Source organism: Chrysemys picta, chromosome 8, assembly GCF_011386835.1.
Source record: "Chrysemys picta bellii isolate R12L10 chromosome 8, ASM1138683v2, whole genome shotgun sequence".
Taxonomy (NCBI): domain Eukaryota; kingdom Metazoa; phylum Chordata; order Testudines; family Emydidae; genus Chrysemys; species Chrysemys picta.
The window spans coordinates 34,841,418-34,863,862 of NC_088798.1; the positions used below are offsets into that span (position 1 = coordinate 34,841,418).

General features: G+C 42.1%; 1 protein-coding gene across 7 annotated transcripts in view; it reads right to left on the reverse strand.

Moving 5' to 3' along the window:
- ARHGAP29 (Rho GTPase activating protein 29) overlaps positions 1–19,055 on the reverse strand; it is a 90,205-nt gene extending 71,150 nt beyond the window's left edge. For 3 of the 7 annotated variants that reach the window (XM_065554256.1, XM_005307550.5, XM_005307549.5), the window contains exons 1-2: positions 18,878–19,054; positions 15,491–15,836 (exon numbers count right to left, since the gene is read on the reverse strand). In XM_065554256.1, the coding sequence (XP_065410328.1) occupies positions 15,491–15,752 (262 nt within the window). In that variant the 5' untranslated portion in view covers positions 15,753–15,836; positions 18,878–19,054. Of the gene's footprint in view, positions 1–15,490; positions 15,837–17,952; positions 18,069–18,877 lie in introns of all 7 variants that reach the window. The other 4 variants (XM_065554255.1, XM_042840596.2, XM_065554257.1 and 1 more) reach the window with 3 other exon arrangements.
- Between the last annotated feature and the right edge of the window lie 3,390 nt (positions 19,056–22,445).

Below are 22,445 nucleotides of genomic sequence, written 5' to 3' on the forward strand. Positions count from 1 at the left end.
GATCAAGTTACTTTCTTGGGGGAGGAAGGGGTTGACAGGAAGATAAGCAAGCTTTTTATTGTTTCCAGGAGCACATGTACAGCATTGATATTTTATTTCAGTTTCTGACTTCACTTTTAGAAATGATGCTATAAAATGCAAGAATACATTCATTCTAATTAAATTATATATAGAGAGAGATTAATAGCATTCATTTGCTATAAATGAACTATTGTTATATAATGGCAGAAGAGCCACATTTCTAAAACTAGGAAACATGGAAACCTTTTCCACTTCTGAACACAAACAAATTCTGACAACAAAGTTGGGATCTTCAAAAGTACTTAGCATTGGCCTAACTGCTCCCACTGAAGTTAGTGGGAGTTTTATCACTGACAGAGAGTTGAGCAATGGTGAGTGTTTTTGAGTGCATAAAATATTTTCATTAAATAAAATACCAGTAAGTAGAGCTGTTGATTAATCACAGTTAACTCACACAACAAAAAAATTAATTGCAATTAGTGGCACTGTTAAACAATAGACTACCAGCTGAAATTTATTAAATATTTTGGATGTTTTCCTACATTTTTATATATAATGTATTCTGTGTTATAATTGAAATCAAAGTGTATATTATTCTTGGTTACAAATATTTGCACTGTCAAAGATAAACAAAAGAAATAGTATTTTTCAATTCACCTCATACAAGTACTGGAGTGCAATCTCTGTCGTGAAAGTGCAACTTACAAATGTAGATTTTTTTTGGTTACATAACTGCACTCAAACACAAAATAATGTAAAACTTCAGAGCCTACAAATCCACTCAGTCCTACTTCTTGTTAAGTCAATCGCTAAGACAAACAAGTTTGTTTACATTTACAAGAGATAATGCTGCCCTCTTCTTATTTACAATGTCAACAGAAAGTGAGAACAGGCATTTGCATGGCACTTTTTTAGCCGGCATTGCAAGGTATTTACGTGCCAGATATGCTAAACATTTGTATGCCCCTTCATGCTTTGGCCACCATTCCAGATGACATGCTTATGACACTCGTTAAAAGAATAATGCATTAATTAAATTTGTGACTGAACTCTTGGGGGAGAATTTTATGTCCCCTGCTTTGTTTTACCCACATTCTGCCATATATTTAACGTTATAGCTGTCTCGGATGATGACCCAGCACATGTTCATTTTAAGAACACTTTCACTGCAGATTTGACAAAACACAAAGAAGGTACCAATGTGAGAATTCGAAAGACAGCTACAGCACTCGACCCAAGGTTTAAGAATCTGAAGTGCCTTCCAAAATCTGAGAGGGACGAGGTGTGGAGCATGCTTTCAAAAGTCTTAAAAGAGCAACACTCCAATGAGGAAACTACCGAATCTGAACCACAAAAAAGAAAATCAACCTTCTGCTGGTGGCATCTGACTCAGATAATAAAAATGAACACGCATTGATCCACACTGCTTTGGATTGTTATTGATCAGAACCCATCATCAGCATGGACGTATGTCTGCTGGAATGGTGTTTGAAGCATGAAGGGACATATGAATCTTTAGCGCATCTGGCACATAAATATCTTGCGACACTGGCTGCATGAGATTCAGGTGACACTGTAAACAAGAAGTGGGCAGAATCATCTCCTGCAAATGTAAACAAACTTGTTTGTCTGAGTGATTGGCTGAACAAGTAGTAAGACTGAGTGGACTTGCAAACTCAAGTTTTACATTGTTTTGTTTTTGAATGTAGTTATTTTCTGTGCATAATTCTACATTTGTAAGTTCAACTTTCATGATAAAGAGATTGCATTACAGTACTTGTATTTGGTTAATTGAAAAATATTATTTTTTTACAGTGCAAATCCTTGAGCACTGTACACTTTGTATTTTGTGTTGTAATTGAAATAAATATATTTGAAAATGTCAAAACCATCCAAAAATATTTAAATAAATGGTGTTCTATTATTGTTTAACAGTGCGATTAATTGCACAATAAATTTTTTTACTCGCTTGACAGCCCTAGTTTTAAGTTGTTCTTAAAGATGGATATGTAAGTTATTTTAAGTCAACAAAACTGAAGTTTTCCATAAAAGTTTATTTTACATTTTGTACATCCACATGTGCTCAAAACACACACCCCTACTGACTGTTGATCTTAGACTACAGCAACAAGTGAACATTTGTTCTGAAGGAATGCAGACTATGTGGCTGGGGGAGGGGAAGTAGTATCAACCACAAACCAGTTTGCTAATCAAAAAGTCCATTTGGTTGTTATTTAACCTTAAAACTAACAACAAACTAATTGAAAGAGTAGTATTTAATATCCATCATTAACAATCTGCATTAGACACTCTGCAGCCAACTGTAAAGACCCAGAAAACAACTTTGCTAGAAGTGAACTTCACAATTTCTTTTGTTTACTGAGTAACAGATACAGCAGTATAATTTTTCCATGCATGTGATATTTTACAGTTAAGATAAAGAGTTCTGCAACGAGCTAGCAACATTAATATGGCAATTATTTCCTGCCTAGTTAAAGTCTTGGTTACAAGATTATTATTTTTTTAAATACACTTATTCTTGAAACTCCATCCCCATCTTCACCTATTTTTGACAGTACCATACCACTTCTCTTTGGCAGCCATTTAGAAATCTGTACATAATGTAACACAACATACCTTAAGGTGAAGTTAAAATTGCAGGCACATCAGTGGCGACGGTATATTACCTTTCAAGAACTTTATTGTTGATAAAAATCCAAAAGTTAAAAATCCAGAAAATGTAAAGTTAGAAAGTTCTATGCCTGTGTATGTTTAAGTGGTCTTAAGGTCTGCTACCCTACAGAGGAACAAGGAATTCTGCTCCTCTCCAGCAGATCTTAGGAGCCTGGTGAGAGTGGGGTATCTATTTGGTCTGATGGCTACAAAGACTCCTATTAACCACCTTGTAAAGGAGAGTTCTGATGGTGCAGATCTGAAATCTGCACAAAGAGCCCTACTCTCATGAATCTCTATAAGGTTCTAATGTCTGAATACCCAAGAGTCTGCAAGAAATGGGAAAATATGGCAAGCAGGATGCTTGGGAGTCAGAACTACAGGTACTTTGCAGGGAAGGGGTGGCGGAGCACCAAGAGGGATTATTAAAGTCTTACCTAACATTCACCACCCCAGGTTTAAGCTAATATGAGCTCAACTATTAGGTACAGTATTGGTCCTGCAGACCCCAGAATCACTGCAGGCCAGATGGTCACTCGTACATAAGGTTAGGTTTTAGTCACAGGGATTTTTAGTAAAAGTCATGGGCAGTAAACAAAAATTCACAGCCCATGACCGGTCCATGACTTTTACTAAAAATACCCCTGACTAAAACTGGGGTGGGATGGGTGCCGCAGGTGCGGGGGGGGAGGGCGGGCTTGAGGGGGAAGAGAGACTGCCTGAGCTGCTCAGGCGGCTCCTTGGCCAGCTGCAGGGCTGCTGCAGACGTGACGGAATCTGTGACTTCCGTGACACAGAGCCTTACTCATACACAAATGCAGCCAAATGCATTTAAACATACAGTTAGTCCGTTGTGGATTAAATCTGGGCAGAAACTATGGAATATAAAAAGTCATCTGAAGCACCATGTTTCCACCCCAAATTGGTTTTATAGCTATACCAAAAACTATCAGAGAAATTAGACAAACTAATGATCCTAGAAGTGATAACACTAATAAATATTGCTGTACAGGAACTCCTCACTTAACGTTCCTGAAAAATGCAACTAAGCAAAACGATGTTAAGCGAATCCAATTTCTCCATAAGAATTAATGTAAATGAGGGGGTTAGGTTCCAGGGAAATTTTTTTTCATCAGACAAAAGAATATATATACACACACACACTAAGTTTGAAACAAACAATTTAATACTGGTACACAGCGATGATGATTGTGAAGCTTGGTTGAGGTGGTGAAGTCAGAGGGTGGGATATTTCCCAGGGAATACCTTACCGCTAAATGAACTAGCAATTGACTGAGCCCACAAGGGTTAACTCTCACACTCTACAAGGCAGCAGGAAAGGAGGGAGGGCATAGAGAGAGACACACCACTGTGTGTGAGAGAAAAAAAATGTGCATTTCCCCTTTAAGTAGCTGACCCCAGGCTTAAGTATACTGCCCTGTTAATTAAATCAGCTTGCTGAGTTCTGAGACCCGCAGGTACTGCCTAGAAGCTCCCTCCATCATGTGTCCCCCCTGCTCTATGGAAGATGGGGTGAAGCAGGGTTCAGGAGTAGGGGGGATGGGGAGATACCCTGACATTATCCCCCCTTTCCCCCTCCCCCCGTACAGCAAGCAGGAGTCTCTTGGAGCAGCTCCAAGGCAGGGAGCAGCACATGGCAGTGGGGGAAGGGACAGCTGCTGCACAGGGAACTTAGGGGAGGGGGGAGCTGATAGGGGGACTGCTGGTCCACCCTGGTTCCAACCACCTACCAGCTAGCTGCAACAGGCTGCTCTTCCTGCAAGCAGCGGACAAAACAGGCGGCTGCCAAATGACATTAGAAGGGAGCATTTCACAACTCTAATCGAGCATGTTCCCTAATTGATCAGCAACTTAACATCGAAAAAACATTAACCGGGAGGACTTTAAGTGAGGAGTTTCTGTAGTTCAAGGGTTTGTCTACACTGCAATCAAAGACTTATGACATGGCTGTGGCTGGGCCAAGTCAGCTAACGTGGGGCTTGGGCTGTGGGGCTATAGAATTGCAGTGTAGAAATTTAGGCTTGGGCTGGAGACTGGGTTCTGAGTCCGAGCGAGGAAGGAGGGCCTCAGAGCCAGGCTCCAGCTGAGCCTGACTGCCTACACTGCTATTTTTAGTCCCACAACCCAAGCCCCAAGAGCACAAGCCAGCTGACTTGGGCTCTGAGACTCAGTGCCGTGGATTTTTTGTTGCAAAGTAGACATACCCCAGGTTGCCAGCGTCCTGAAATTCTGCAGTTGTTATAAGAGGATTCAATCATTTAATGGTAGATGTTAGTTTATTTTTCCCCTTTGTTCAGTGTTATCTGCCATGGCAGAATCAATTTGCCATTCTTTCCTGAATTGTTCTGACCTTTCCCCAAGATACATGAAGGTTACTTAATGAGCAAATTAACTGCTTAGGTATATGACAGCATTATTTTATGCTCCTGTGGTCACTGTTAAAGATAGATGCTCTGTAATAAAGTAATGATTTACTTTCTGTACTTCCATAAGTTTCTTTATGAATTTAATTTAAGACATGATCAACGAGGAAGTCAACAATGGCAGTCTGAAAACAGTCTGAGAGGCAAGAAACGTACCTTATCTTGCCTCTCACAAATTCATATGCTGCCTCCATAATTGGTGCTGGGCAAATTCAATACTTGGGGGAGGGGAAACACACCCAAGAGCTTGGCTCAGAGCAGTTAAGTTACCTGTCATTCTCACACATTCAGATCCTCAGTTGCAATTCAAGGGATTCTCAGATGTCATCAGCCCAATCCTCCTATTGGGAAAGCAGTAGCTTTCATTGACATGCCAGAACTATTCAACTAGAAAGGCACTGACAAGAATAACAGACTTGAAGATGTTTACTAAAGGAATACAAACTATTCTTGGTATTCTAACAAGTGATCACTGTATTTTCTCCTTAATTAGCCCACGCATGCTACAGCCAATGGTTGCCGTCAGATTTCTGCATTGATTCAAGATAGGCAGGCTTTCCAGTCAGCCAGGCTCTAGGAAACAAATGTGGAAGTTTATGTTTTGGACCAAGAAAAAAATGTCCGTAAAGAAACAAAGTTGAATGCAACAATGATACTACAATAGTTTTAATTTGATTAAGACATTGACCACGACAGCACCATCAAGACCAAGAACTAAAAGGCATGCAGGAAGCAGAGGATCTTTCATCTTTGACTCTGAGGCTTCATCTACACTAGATTAAGAGTGGGAAGAGTTTTAGAACTGGTAGCACTAATGCAAGATTTTCAGACAAGACCTTAAAGGGGCCCAATTTTTCAAAAGAGCTGGATATCCTTGCTCTGAAAATCAGGACTCAGATGTCTGAAATTAGGCAGCTCTCAAAAAATGAGGCACTCGATCACTAGTCATTTTAAAAATCCTGGGCCCAGTGTAACTAGGGTGCAGGCATTTCTAACCAGTGTCATCCAGCTGCACAGATGCCGGACCAATGGAAAGTCCTAATGCAAATGCTCCTTCATGGAAGTCATCCTCCCAGCTCCCAAACACAAACAGGAAAGTAGGTGCTCTCCCTCCTATGCTATTTCCCTTCCTGCCCTGCAAAACCCACCTTGTCTTCCACTTGTTTGGGGGAAGAGGGCCCCTCCATAGGCATCGTTCCCTCATGGCTGATCCAGCAATTCCCATAATGTGGCACCTATTCTGCTCTGCCTGACTGAACAGGAAAGAGCCATAATTGGTGCTTTAATCTCTCTTGCAAGGCTGCTTTCTCTGCTCTGCCCTTGGCTGGCTGTATGACAGCAAGGAAAAGACACAAGAGTTGTGATCTGCACATGTGTAAGACACTTGATTTTACATAAGTCATAAAATATGCCAGCCTTGACCAAGGCAATTCCGCAACTACCCCAAATTAACACCCTCACTTTTCACCAGAACATAAAATACATGAGCAGAAGAGGTACCCGCCTATATTTCCCCCGCACTGAGAGGAAAATAGAAAAAGTATGGTACTGCATAGAGGCTAACAAATAGAAAGTTTTTATACGTAACAAAATAAATGAGGAAAGCCTGCTACTCGTTCTGATATGAAATGTAACACACTTCTTTCCAGCCCCATGGACTCAAGTATTCCAGTATCTACTTCAATAGTAGTTAGTATCTGAGACCAGGGCGTTATCAGGCTCTTAGAAGCCATACTGCAGAATTTGATCTTTAGAGACATTTGATATTCAAGGGTGATTATTATATTTTGTAGTTATACAAGAAAGCAGAATTCCAAGATACTACATTACCATTTTAGAGCATAACTACAAACATTACTTACAGTGATTGGAGACAGGAAGAAGCTAGGATGAATCCAGAAAGAAAGAAAGAAGCCATTAAAGAGTTCATTAAAAGAACTCAGAACCACGCATATAGCATATAAAACTATACTTTCAAGGTAACGCTTACCTCAATGAGTAACAAGTGGTTACATTCAAAAGTACATTCAGATATACTAGAATTAAAATCTAAGCACATAGTATAGCTAATTTAGCATTTTAATACCCAGATGTGAATTTTACCCTCGTAATTACTCAATGTACCATCATGATACTGACTAAAAATGTAAAACGGTAAATTTCAGCAGGTATAATCATGAGAGAGGTGTACACTACACATTTCTAAGCAGTGGAAACAGCAGAAATATAAATCCCTGTCATTTACTACATCAAAGCCAAAGAGCAAAAAAAGTGCTTCTTCCTTCTCTAATTTGATACAATTAAGGATCACTACTGTAACAAAGTGAAACATGGTTCTAGTAGAGTTTCCTGAACATCCTATATAAGCTGAGTTAACGGAACTGGACTCGCACTAGGAACAGAAACTATGCTTCTATAAGCATTCCCACCTGGTCCCCTGAAGTCAAACTGATGGGGATCAATCTCACTGAGATCATTCAGAATGATGCTCCACCATGCACTATGTCAGTGACATCACAACGAAACAACATGGTAATGGCACCAATCTACATAATTTTTTTTTATTAAAAAATAGCATACTGCACGAATTTGAAAAGTTAAATATTTTGGATATTTTTTGGTCAATATTAAACTTTGCAAGCTCTGTCCCATGCTTTTGGTTCGAACGGGTGAGAATGTCCACTTAGTGGCTATAAATTTTTCCTTTACAAAATGAACAAGGTGACTTTTTTCTAATCTCTTGGTGAAATTGGATAATATAGGGCAATCACTTCTCTTTCAAGAGCAATCCTGTGCCTCTGAGGAATCCTATCCTGTCCTCCCTCTTGTTCAAGATGTGAGAAGCAAATGGGCTAGTTGCATGGGTTACATGAGATGCCTTCAATAGGTAACCACCACCAAATTTGGTCCCCAAAAGTACAACTCATCAACTTTTTCAGAGTCTATTTGTGACTGAGGCATGGATGAGAGCAAGCTGGCTGAAACTCAGTCCAAATAAGAGGTGATGATGGTGGGCTGAGAAAAGCAAGTGGATGGTATGGTAAAGTTTATACTTGTTCCTCTGGACCAAAGGGTGTGTCTGTAATTTAAGTGTTTGGTTAGATCCCCTGATACCTGCTTTCAGGAGTAGCCAGAATAATCTTTGCTCATTTAAGCTCATTGATTAGGAGGTTGCAGCCTTCTCTCCCAGATACAGACCTCACTACTATGACTCATAACTAGTAGTGACAGAATTGACAATTAACTTTTAACTTTAAGAAATTTATTCTATTTTTAACCACTAACTTTTACAGTTGCATGAAATTAAAGGGGGGTTTGGACAGCACTGAGAGCGAGGCTGCAGGGGATTCCCAGAACCAACAGCAGGGCTACAGGGGGCTCCCTTTATGGCTGAAGGGCCCAAAACACCGAGCCACAAAAAGCAGGGGAGACTGCAGTCCTGGCCTGTTGGGGTAGAGACCCCCAATCAGGAGTCCAAGGAGGATGAGCTCCCCGGCTACAAGGGAGGCCACCTGCTGCTGAATGACTCCTGCTCAGGGACAGCGCCTGACTCCCAGATGGTGAGAGGGTGAAAGAGAGCACACATGGCTGCAGAGGGCTCCCTGCGCTGCTGCAGTGCTGAGGACACCCGATCCCTGCAGGCACAAGTTGCAGGGAGAAGGCTGCACTTGTGCAGGCCTGCTACCCATGGATTTTTTCATCAATTCAGTGTTTCAGCTGAAAGACACTTAACTTCAACTTTAATCAAATCCTGCCAAGCCTACTCATAATATTGTCAAGCCAAGATCAGATTACGGCAATGTGCTCTGCTTGTGGCTACATATTAAACACATACTGAATCTGGTACAGAGCGCAGCAGCATAACTGTTAAAAGGCCTCTCTCACTTGTGCACCTACAACACTTGTGCTATGTGAATTGGTCATCTGCAAGTTACTAGGTATAGTTCAATGCATTGGGGTACCTTCATCCCCACACTATATAGAAAGCACAATGGGGAGATTTTCAAAGTCAAAGGACAATCAGGCATCCAATTCTCATTGATTTTTAACAGGTACCTGACTGCCCTATGCCTTTGAAAGTCTCCCCCCTAGGTGTCCTGGAAGCCTCCTACTCAAGAGTTTGCCACCCTCTCTCGGCATTACTACTGCAAGTTACAGTCCGAGGAGGCAGCTTTAGGACACACTTCAGGGCTGACCATCATACAGGTGCTTTTGAGAGAGGGTTGCGACTTAAATGTGGGTCATTTTTCCATTTGCTAAATGGCCTACTGACTTATTTTTGGGATTTTTTAAAGAAGTGTTTTGCTGTGCTTTTAAACTCTTATTAAAGCTGTCTGGAGTTTAGGATTGGCACCTGTTTTGGTATGTTTTAAATGTACATAAAGAAACCTGAAATCTGAGGCACCACTCAAGTAAGAATATAGCATCTCCACTGCTTGATGCAACTAAGTGACCAGATCAGGTCCCAGAAAAGATGCGTAGAAAAGGGTTACTTTTTTTTTTTTTTTTTTTTTATAATCACTAGAGGAAAGGGATTCCTCTAGATCATTAACAGACTTTAGAGAGTGTCCCAGGAATTCAAAATCTAGTGTGATAATTTCAAATTAAATTCACGCAAATAGCTCGTATGTCCATTTTCATTCCATTGTGTTAGAAAAGTGTTGATGTCTTTATACTGGGTTGGCCCATTATTTTGATTCCCTCAATGCAGGAGAAGTACCTTTAATCTCACAAGACCCTAACGCAACTGACAGTGATCCTGAGGGACGACGGAATCTATTTCTTCAAGACACCAGGGAAATGTAGGTCAAATCTGGAGAGTCAGCTGTTTCTGACACTACCCAACAAGAATAAGGATGCCTAACCCTAATTTTGAGGTAGGTGGGAAATAGCTGTTTTCACCAAGAGATCTACTAATTTTGATTATGTAATTTAGCCAAAATAGATTCAGTCTTGAAATTTTTACTCAAGTGCAGAACTTAGACCAAGATGTTCCCCTTTAGCCGCACTGATTTATTATCTGGCCAGAGAAATAGAGAAGATTGATCTTTTAACAACATATGGACAATGACAGAGCTGAGAGTTGGGTAAAGTCCCTCTCAGGGAGGCCCTGCTTCAGCTGATCCTCACATCCCATGAGCACAACACTCAATTTGAACTTAATGCCTGGACTCAAAAGGAAGGGGTATTCAGAAAGAGGGATAGACACTAGGTTAGTCTGTACACTGCCTTATAAAGTTTGACAATTATGTGCCACAAGAGCTATTCAAAACCCTCTTCTGATGAATTTAGAGCGAAGGCTCCATTTTTGATCCACTCAAACAAGCTGCCATTTTCAGTTTCTCCATATAAGTAAACTATTTCTCTAGCTTGCTGCCTTAAGCCTGGGGCTTAAAAATGGATCAGGTATCTGCTAACTGGAAGACTAAACCTACTAAATAGAGGCAGACACAGAAACAAGAGGAAGTGGTCCCACCAGTGAAGTCCTTGGGCACCATGCTGGTGAGTATCTCAGCCCCCTATAACCAAAGCTTCTGAAAAGAAAAAAGGCCTTGGTTTACTTCCCCAACCTGGAGCCTCCTGGCTGTTGTAATTTTCCTTGACAAGTATCCCCTACTCTACAGCTACCAGGCTGCAGTGAAGGGTGGAAAAGAAGACCAAAATTACTCTTTCCCCCAACTACCATTTTTTGGTTCTTCTTATTCTGTGAATAACTCCAGAGGCTAGCAGTGCTGCTGCTGCTCACAAAGCAACATGAAACTGACATGATTCAAAAGTTTCGAAGCCTCCCAAATGATTCTGAACAGCCATGCACTGATCAAAGTCTGATTAATATTGCATTGGTGTATCACACCTGATATAGCTATGAACCAGAGCAAAAGTACAAAAGCTGTCTGCATGCTCAGGAAAATGGCACTGGATAGTTTACACACTGTTCATGAGAGAACCTACCAAGCACCATCAATAAGCGCTAGAAACAATTTTGCAAGAGATAAAACTTCCCACTCCTACCAGCGTAGTAGATTTCGCAAACTCTGTTTAAGTCACACTTTATCTAACAACAACAACAATTGCTAGATAGGACAAAGTTCTGACTAAAGCTCATTGGAAACCATGAAGAACAGTACTGCAGTGATTTGCTAATTACTTTACCTTAGGTTAAAAGCAGCACTCTCCCTGAAGTCCAAGCAGCAAAAATAAAAATTTTTGATAAGTCTGTATCAAGGTTCATTTAATTAGTGCAAATGGAAATGCCACTGCAGTGGACATAAAAAGTGAAAAGACTCTCACACGTAGTATTCTCCTCTCTGGAAATCTCTGCAGTTCAGTATTCATGTAATTATTTATTCACCACCAGTATGTTTGCTGCTTTACAAAGCATTAGATAAAGTCCACATTCAAAAGGAGTTTATGATCTAGTTCAGACACAAATACATTCTTCAATGCAAGGTAACTTACCTGAATAGTTTACCCAGGAGTACACCACTACCTCAGAAGAACCAGAAAAATGATAAAACTGAACCATGGGAATAACTGCCAAACCCTTCCAACAGGGAAAATAAATGCTAATCCAGTTGGAAATTTAGCGCCTAAGCCTACTGAAATCAATGGGACTTCTGATATTGACTCCAATGCAAGAAGAGTCAGCCCCTGAAGATTAGCTGAAGCAATCTGTGCCAGGTCAGGGTACTGGGTAAGTGAGCCTTTGCATTATATAACCTTCCTCCTCAGGTCAAAGCCCGCGGTATTAGCACTAACAATAGTAGTTGCAAAAGAAGTTGTCGATCTGCATTGAAAAGGCAAAATATTTATGGAGTCAAGACATCACACTTAATAGAATCAGGTAATGTTTGTCAGATAAATAGTAGGTAAAACAGCAATGTTGAAGTGGCAGAGGCCAATAAATGGTTGCCTGTTATCAAGTTAACGCACCTATGTATGCTACTGAACACAAATTTTCGTTTGGCAAAATAAACACTTTGCCCAGGCTTGCCCTTCCAAGAGAATTCTGGTACTATTTAACCTATAACTTATTTTACCATTTCAATGCAAAATTGAGAGATCCATTGGCAGCAACAGGAGAAACAGCATAAAGTACCTACACTCAGTGTCTTTTGACTTCCAGTATGAGATCAGCCTTTGCATGCACAACATGAGGTTGTTCTATTGATCTATGAGGCATTGCTACAGCACACTGTATGACAGAAATAGTTGACAGTAGCACAGAAAACTTCAGCAAGTGGGCTTTGGGTTCTCTGAAAGACTGAAGTTTTCCAAGGATAAGAGTCTGCAAAAATAAAGCAGCTCTTCTCATCCTCTCCAGGAAGACTGGCGGAGAACGGGAAGAGGCTCCTTAGGAACTGGGGCTCGTACAGTACTATGGTTGAGTGCAGTACATAAATCTAGATAGATGGCTTCAGAGAGCCTGAACACAGCAAAGAAGAGCATATAGGATGGTACACAGTGACCAAGGTTTGCTAACTGTCTGAGGGAAGCACTTAACCCAAGCAGGAGGAGAGACATGGACTTTGGTTGCCTGCTTTTAAGTCACATCATGAGGTCCCCTGAGGGAATAGAAAAAGCAGCAGTTGAGAACTGCATCTCCAACTGTGCTGTTATGTGCTATAAATGCAACTGCCTGTCCCCAAGGGAACAATGTTTTGGTGAATCTATGCACAATAGGCCACATTTTTAAAAGGTATTTAGGGACCTTAGGTGCTTTTGAAAATCCCACCAGGCACTTATATACCTTTAAAAGTCTGGTCCAGTGATCTTAATTAATCTCTGAAGACAGCATAATTTTGAAGCAAGTTACACCAACACCTCCAACAGGTTGCTCTACAGCTGTCTGAAGATGCACACAATTGGAAAATTATAAATTAATTACAGCTTCACTGTTAGTTGGAAAGATATGATTTGACATACTAATCATGAAGTCCAGTATCCTGACTCTGGCAGTATTAATATCAGACAATGCGAAGGAAAGTTTCAATTTTTTATTTTTATTATATATAAAATAATAAATGCACCAAGTAATGATATCCAAAGGAGTCAGGAGAAATTCCTTCCTGGCCCATACAGTTGATTATTTTACACTCTAAAACTTGAAATTAGTTGGATAATTTCAGAAGGTGGTAAATCATAAATACTATTAGCAACCAAAGTTATCCATCCTTTTATATGTAAACAGTGTGTTGTCTCAGTGACCTCCTGTGTCAGAGATTTTTACACACAAGTTACATGTTGTGTGAAGTTGCTTTTCCTTGTTTACTCTGAAATTTGCCAGCTGCTAACTTCAGCCTAAATGCTGGGCCAATTTATTGGTCAGCAGTAGAAAGAAGAGCACCTCAGTTTGAAAGAAAGTTTACCTTTGCATTATTCAATATCTGAGATTTTTATAGTTACTGTTACACACATTCTTAGTCTGTGCAGATGTATTCTGGACAAAGTGTCAAGTAACAGCACCCAATAGATGCAGAAAATTTTTAAAGATCCATCCTTTTAAAAGATCATTAATTTCATAAGCTGACAAAAGTGAAAACAGTTTAATAAAGCTACTGTGTGATCTAGACTAAAAGGAGATCGCATAACCTACCGTCCACACTATATTTTGGGGCCTTTGAGTTTATTTATTAAAACTGCCTCTGTGGCTGCTAGAACACACTTGTGTTCTGGCAGTTGTTTCCTGTGGACTGTCCATTCAGATGTTAAGAGGTGCCAGACAGACAAGTTTGACAACATCAAATGACCACATCTACCCGTGTGTCAAGCTGTGGTGAACAATAGTGGCGCTTAAGTCAGTACTAGGCTTCAAAGTTACCTGTACATTTAAGACTTGTTCACCACTTTTCTGGTGCAATTCTTTCACAGTAACTGCAGACTCAAAACAGTATATTGTTTACAATATGGTGGCTACATTCACATCCTGAATCTCTCTTTTTTTCCCTGTCTAAATAAAACTTAGATCCTGGAGGCCACCTCGACATAAGTGGGAATACCTCAAATGACAGGAAAGTAGCATTTTCCATTCCAGCTAACGTTTATTATCCTTGTTTGTAACCAAAGGCAGTTATTGGGGTGATGCTAAGTCAGAAATCCTCAGAATATTTATGTGATAATTGTTACACTGACCCAAAATCTAAACAGAAAAGTAGAGGACGCCCCACACCACAGATAAATCTGATCTTTGGTTATGTTTGTAAGAAATCATAAGCCACATTAGTAACAGCAATAATGTTTTTCTCAGTGAGAAACCACTTGAAGCTGCAAGTATTAGACCATATCCACAAACTAGCTCTAGCTATTGTACAGACTACTGTGTCTACTAAAAATGTTTAACGTGCTACAGGCATCATGGAAATTAGAACTTCGATGGATTTTTCCTTTCCTTAAAGTAGATAATTAAGTCAACTTGCTCATTACAATTCTAGAATTGCAACTAAGAGAAAAGGGACAATTGGATGGTAGTGGTGGAAGGAGGAAAAGGAGTTGCAACTATCTACAGGTAAAAACAGGTGGGAGAAACTGCTAATAGCAGTCAATGGATCCCATACCAGACTAGTTAAAACTATGAGTTATTTCCAAACAAGAGAACACCTCTTCAGAAAAGCTTTCCTGCTGTTGACCAAGAAAAACTGATAGCATTTCCCTTTCAGGAAAAGATAGGGTGACCAGACAGCAAGTGTGAAAAAGCGGGACAGGTGGTGGGGGGTAATAGGCGCCTCTATTAGCCAAATATCAGGACTGTCCCTATAAAATTGGGAAAGAAAAAAATCCCTAGGAAAAGAAAAAAAAAGTGATGTGTTCCAGGAGGATGGGCTAAGAAAGCAAATTTGTAGTTTCCACCTGCTAGCAGAAGATGGTAAACAAATACCTTGGCCTGGAAAAAGCGAGCTTTACAGAAAAGTTAAAACTCCATTAAAAGTAGACCAGTAACAGTTGTAATAGCATGGAAAACTGGATCTTAGCCAAAATATCAACAGTATACTTTGAAATTACAAAAACCATCAGTCAGTTGTTTAAAGGACTGATTTAAAGTTTCACTATTTTTCCAGTGTCAGTTCAGCCAGTCTGATGGGAACCAGACTTTCCCCTCCTTCCTTTTACTTAAGTCTTACCAACCATATCAGCTCTATATGTTATGTCTCATTAGGAAACAAAATGCACTGTGTTTGATGAGGAAACATAGCACCCAAAGTAACATCCACCACTTCCTGTAATCATGCAAGTATTTGGCAGAAAGAAAAAACACAAGTAAAAACCACAGTAATGTTTGCTACTGTTCCTACGGAGAACGGCTGTGTGTGTGAATTTCAAATCAGCTAAGAAATAGGATAAAGTAGCTGACATACCTTCTGAAAGAATGGCTTCTTTCAAATACAGTAGCACATCTGCAAATTTTCTGACATCATTCACCAACTGCATGATGTATTCTGGATCCACAACAGGACTGTCGTAGCAATCAGAGTTGGAGCTAATACTGCTCAGAGAGTTGCTTTTGGTGCTGCGCCCCATTCCCCAGTTTCCCGAATTGGAGATGGTGAAGAAATTGGATGTAGACAGTCGGGCTAATCCCAAACCACGCTTGTTACTTCCACCGTTCTGTCGCAACATCCCAGCTGATGCAGTACTTATAAAATTCTTGCAGCTAACATTCAATGTCACTTAATGTCCATTTGAAAGGCCAAAGACGAAGCCCTTAAAATTAATAAGAGGGGGGGGAGAAAAGAGGGTGATATTTTAATGGAAGAGAACAACATTTGAAAGGTAAAACTTTCATACTGACAATGCCTGGAAATATTTTCAATGTTAAATTCTTGGATATTGAAACATTTAAATCAAATTGTTTTAAAATCCTTTGATTATCTGAAGTTATAAAGCAAATAATTAATTAACGCTAGCATTACCTGAAGAGCAGGTGTAGGTGGTGCATGAAGGTAGTCTATAAGCTTTGTCCTGGAGCTACACAAACTAATCTCTAAATTTACTCCAAAGAACTGTTCTCTTTCCTGAACATGTGTTCATGAATCCCTAATTTAATACACTCTATAATGCATACACTGAGGCCGGGTCTACACTATAAAATTTTACCATGGCTGAACAGTTGCCAACAACCATGAAAAATTGGCATAATGTTGAACAAAAACATATGGACAACTAGGCCATGTTCAACACCATTTCAGTTAATAAGATTGTTAGTTACCATGTTTAAACAGGATCCCTATGAAATTTTACCATGTTTAAATATGGTAAAATTTCATAGGGATCCTATTGGCCTACCACAGTTGGATGGAAAAAGGAAAACAGTCTGAAAAAGGCTAAAGTTTAATTGCAACATGGGACTTTAAGACAACTGCCATTATTTTGTTTTTAATAACAGTAACTCACACTAAAAACAAAGGAAGGCAAAGAAGCTACTGAAATTCCAAAAATGTAACTTCTTTAGTGTGTCAGATATTGAGATTCAATCTGTAAAACCTACCGGAGTTAATTTCAGGGGGTTCTATTTTATTTTAGTTTTAGCACAGCACTTTTTAGGAAGTTCACTCCCAAAGAAAGTTTATACTTCGGAATGAATAAACTGATATAACTAAGCAGCCATCTCTATTCATTTAATTTAAGAAAACCAGAGTCATTCCTACTTCATTGTGCCAAGTGAAGTAATTCACTTCAAAGCATAAAGCGCCAGGTAGCAAAGGCAGGTATGGTTCCATTTTGATAAATGACTTCATTTATCCTCTAAACACTAAGAGAATAGAATTTATGTTTACATTGTATGTTTAGCTCAGAGGAAAAACAATTGTAAACAGCATTATAAAGGCCAAATGGTTGAGACTCTGAATTGCAGAGATTACAATACATTTGTTTGCACCTCAGTGAAGTTGCAACTGGTTTAGAGTTTAACTAACCCAGTTTAACTGCCGTGATAATATATATTGTTTTGAAGTAGTATGTATAGCACTATAAGAAAATATATAAACAATGCTGAAAATGAAATTAGTAATTCCAACATGACAACTACATTAATAGAAACCTGCTAAAGTGTGTGGAGGAGGTGATTACAGGTGAAGTTTACATTAAACAAACACAGGGTTGAGCAAAACATTTGTGCAACCTTCCTCAGTTCCCATGTGTTAGTCTCCTAGCCAGAAAGCTACTTTGCAATCCTGTCTTTCACATAACCTCTTCCTTCTTTCAACAAGTGTAACATCTTCTACTACTGAAACATAAACAGAACTTTCCACAGTATTTAAAAAGGACACATTGTCAAATTAAAGACAGTCAGTTTCAATAATGAATTTAACATAGTTTTGGGTACTTGACCAGTCCCCCTTAATATGACTATGCTTTTGCATTTCCCTCTTTTGAAAATGTTTTTCTCTCATCTACTACTGTGTGACTAACTCACACAAAAAGGGGAAGACAGCAATGACTATTCAGGGGACACAGTAAGACATGTATAAACACTTTAAAATACACAAAAATTTAAAGATATTTTCCTAAACTCTTTCAGTTGTAATATTAGGAATTACATAATATTTATCCCCTTTAGTCAAATGTTATTTTTTCCTCACTTGTACTTGTCACAAGACAGAGGTAGGAGGAAAAAAAAAAGTTTTCCTCCCAGAACACGCATATTTCATTACTAGAAAAAAAAAGTTTCATGTTCATTCTTATACACTTTTTTTAGGCTAGAATCTCTTGAAGAAAGTCCAAAACAACTCATATAAATATCTCCAGACTTTGGTTAAGAACAAGTAGTTCCCATCACAAACCATCCTTCCCACCCCCAAATAAACCAATCCACACACACCTCAGACCAACTATTTCAGAAATCTGCTCTCTCAGCACAATTTTCTCTCGCAGACGATAAAGTTCCCTACCAGGGCCACATTTTGAAGAGTGCCTTTGGAGCGAAAATCTACAAGTCTGTTTTTAAAAGGAACAGTAAAAAGCTCTCAACCCGGATTGTTTATAAAATGCAGCCAGAGCACACAGCAGTGCTGCCGTGTAGCTCCAACTGGGCCCGATTACAGCGAGGGTTTGCCTCCCACGCCTCGCACACGGAATGTCTCGCATTCCTAGCAGGACTCTGTACGGCAGGCAGGGGCCCCCTCGTCCAGCCGATGCAGCCAGCTGCCAACTCGCACGTCCTCGCCCTCCTGCCCAGGATTTACATACAATGGAGAGGAGCCGCTCGAGCCGCAAACACACCGCAGGGGAAGGGGGGAGGCTGAGCGGCAATGGGCGCAGGTAGCAGCCCGGCCGGGGGAGGGGGTTCACCGAGGGCCGAGCCAAGGGGGACGGGGCACTTCATGGGGCAGGAGATTTAGGGGACGCTCCTAGCCGCCCCTCGGTCCCCTTCGCTGGCCGCAGACAGGGAGGATACCCCGAGCAGAGGGGCCCCCGGACGTGGAGCCCAGAGCGGACGGGGACGCAGGGGGCGACGGACCCGCCCCGCCCAGGGCGCACTTTGCTTGGCGGCGGGCGGGCGGGATCGCGGGGAGCCCCCACTCCCGCGGCGACAGCCAAGTCCCGAAGCCCCTCAGACCCCCCGGCCGGACTCTGCTCCCCCACCCAGGCTGCGCCCCCGGCTCCTCTACCGCTCCCCCGAGACCGCGCCTCGCGGCGCCTGGCACGGCCCCTGCAACCCCATGTGGGCGCCCAACGCTCCGGCCGACAGCAGCTGTCCGGGCCGGACACCGGGAACGAGACGCGCCACCGGACAAGGTCCTTACCGGGCTGAGGGCGGCGGCGGAGGACGCCGTGAGATGGCAGCAGACGCAAGTCCCCGAGCGCAGGCAGCAGCCGGGCCGCAACGGGCCCCTACGCATCCCTCCGCGCTGCCCATTGAACTCACACCCTCCGGCCAGCGCCGCAGCCGCCCGGCCCCCGACCGCTCCCAGCCCCGCCCCGGGCACGCCCCCTCGCGCCCGCCACCTCCCATTGGGCAGCTCCGCATCAGGGGCGGGGCTAGGCTAATAGCGCAACAGGTTGGGAGTGAGGACTCGGCGCTGAGGTGGCGGGAGGACTGGACTCAGCGCAGCCCGTGGTGGACGCGCCCGGCCTGCCCGCCGAGAGCACCGTTAAGACGGTAGCACGTAGCGGGCAGCACGGCGTGTGCCTCAGGCGGCGGCGGCGGCGGCGACGGCGACGGGGTCTGCCGGCATCCGCTACGCAGCGTTCAGCCCGTAGCACCATGCAACGGGCCAGACAGCAGCCGGCGTGCTGGGGTTTCCGCTCGTGTTGCAAGCACTGGCCCATGCGGCCCAACGTGGTGGGAGGTGGCGGCAAACTCTGGAATCCGGAGGCGAAAAGCTCGGGTGTGAGGGGTCTGGAATAGGGCGGCTGCTACTTGCGCGGTAGTGTCAGAACCGAAGGGGCACGTTCATCCCCAGTTGAGGTTGCCCCCACCCACCTCAGCAATACTAGACGGTCGAAAGAATCTGGTGGCCTCTTTCCAGCCACAAGTTTGCAAACCCAGCCACAATAATAATATAATAATTACTGGAAAAGCCGCGTTGTACTGCAAGCCTCTCATCAGGCTTCTCCATTCCCAAGGCAGCATCACCGTCATCTCTTCTGTCACCTCTTAATCCTCATTCTCCAAAGAGAGGATCCTGGCATTGTTTCAGCGATCTTCCAATCCTCCTACTCATTCCTGATCTCCACTGGGGCAATGGAGACATTGTTGTCTTCTTCCTTCTCTCCCTCTGACCGGCCTCACCATCACAGTACATGATGCCTTGGTGCTATCCTCAGTATTTCAGGTGGCATTGATGGGTAAATCCCAAGAGTATGGTTTAGTTCCTCATAAAATAATCAGATTTTCCTCACTGCCTTGGGCCTTGCTTCGGCCTCTAGCCCTTTTAATTTTTGCCCCTGGTACTGATTAATGGACCAAATGATGTATTCAGCATCCACTTGGATGTTTGGGCATAGGCCCACAAACATTTCAGCCGCAACTAGATCTTCTTGTTGCCCCTGTTGGTCATCGCTGCCAAAATGTCTGCCTTATACCACCAAGCATAATTGGCAAACAACACTGCCAAATTACCAGGAGGAAAAAAAAAAGCTGCACCACATGTGATTGTAAGGAGATGTTTTCTGAGACGCTGATGAAAAATTGTCTTGCTACATCAATGGAGAAAATGCTATGGTGTGTATAATACTATTTGTTTGGAAAAGGGGCTTCCACAAACCTTTACTCTAGGCCTATACAGTTCAGAAACTAGGCCAGACAGACCTCCTAAGCATTAATTGGTGCACTGTTGGATAACAATGGGAGGAGTATTAGTATTATGCAGGGCACTAAGTTAGCATTTGTTGTTTATGCTGGTTCTGCATTAGTGTATATTGAGATGGAGGAGGACTACAAAGTGGTTAGCCTTGCTTGAACTTAAAATGTTGGTGTGAGTGCCTAGACATTGTTGGAATCATGAAGCCATAGTATATTATAGTCATCTTAGGAAGCACCAATACTGGTTAACATAACAAATTTCTCCAATGTATACAAGGCCTAAGACAAAGACTTATTTTAATGTAGCATACTATCATATACAAAAATAAGTTAAATAAACATTTGTGTTGCAAAGTCAAGCACTCAGAAGTTAGGAAATGTGAGAATTAAAACTGTCTGTGCCAGGTTTACCTGTGAAGAGTTTAAGTGATTTGCCCAGCATCACCAGGGCATTCTGTGGCAGAGGCAAGGATAGAATCCAATCTTTCAGGTAGGGTGACCAGACAGTAAGTGTGAAAAATCAGGACAGGGTGTGGGGGGTAATAGGAGCCTATATAAGAAAAAGACCCAAAACCGGCACTGTCCCTATAAAATCAGGACATCTGGTCACCCTACTTCCAGGGCAATATTCAACTTCCTAAACCACAAGAACATCCCTTCTGTTCCTGTAATTCCCTGTCTCCTTCACTACACACCTTTCAACATCTGCAGTATATTATGTAAGGGTCCTAAAAACAACAACTTCCTTGACTACATAACCCTGATTCATCCCCAGAGTATAGTCCTTCCTATGCTCTGAATGAGGCAGGGGCATTTTGGAAAAATATTATGTGATCATGGAGTTAAAGACTATCATAATGCATATGCAAAAGAGAGCCAAATTAATATTGCAGGGACAACTTTAACTCTAACATTCCCTAATTTCTGAGTACTTGATTTTGCAATCTTAATTTTCTTTTAATGTTTCCTCACGTGGCATAATATTGAAACCCATATGGTTCATCAGCAAGATTGTAACCTTTAGATAAACTGCACAGATCTCTATGACGGGAGCTAAAGGAATAACTGATAGCAGATATAAATTGTCATCCTCTATCTGGTCCTGTGATTAGAGGGGAAAGACACACATTTTGCTAGTAGTGACAGCTATTTACTGACAACAGAGGAATGTTTGGATTTAGGAATTTTGGGTTAAATTCCAGGGTCTGGAGAGGATCACTCCCCATTTTACTCCCACACAAGCTTTTTCTTCCAGTCTCAGTCCTAATCTCCTGGCCTAGATAGTCCAAGGCTAGGTCTACACTGGGGGTGGGGGTGGGGGTGGGGGTGGGAGGGTGTCTACCTAAGATACGCAACTTCAACTATGCGAATAGAGTAGCTGAAGTCGGCGTATCTTAGGTCGATTTACCTGACCGTGAGGATGGCGGCAAGTCGAACGCTGCTGCTCCCCCATCGACTCTGCTTCCGCCTCTCGCCACGGTGGAGTTCCCGAATCGACGGCAGAGCGATCAGGGATCGATTTCATCGTGTCTACACTAGACGCAATAAATCAATCCCCGATAGATCGATCACTGCCCGCCGATCCAGCGGGTAGTGTAGACGTACCCCAAGTCTCCACCTCCCAAAGCTCATCCGAGTTCTAGTCTCCCTTTCCAGGCTCTGAGTCCAAGGGCCAACAGTCCCCCCACCAGGGGTAGTCAATTATTTTGCCAAGGTCCAAATTTTTTGGTTAAGGTATAGTCAAGCTCCGGACTCCAGAGAAAAAATATATATATTAAAAAAAAAACCTCTCCAACAATAATGATAATAATAAGTAAATAAAAAGATTTTGGGGTCCTTCCAAAAGTATCTGGCAGCCTGGATTTGGCCCGCGGTCTACCTATGGACTACTCCTGCCCCACACCTTGGTGCCCAGTCCCAGTCTCCCTCCCTGTGCTCCTCATTCCTGTCTTTCCCCCTTGGGGCTCCATGTCACAGTCTCCTTGCCCAGCCAGTCTCAATCTTCCCTCGCCAGCTCCTCATCCAGTCTGTCTTTACTTCCATTCCCACAGACTAGCTCCCAGTCT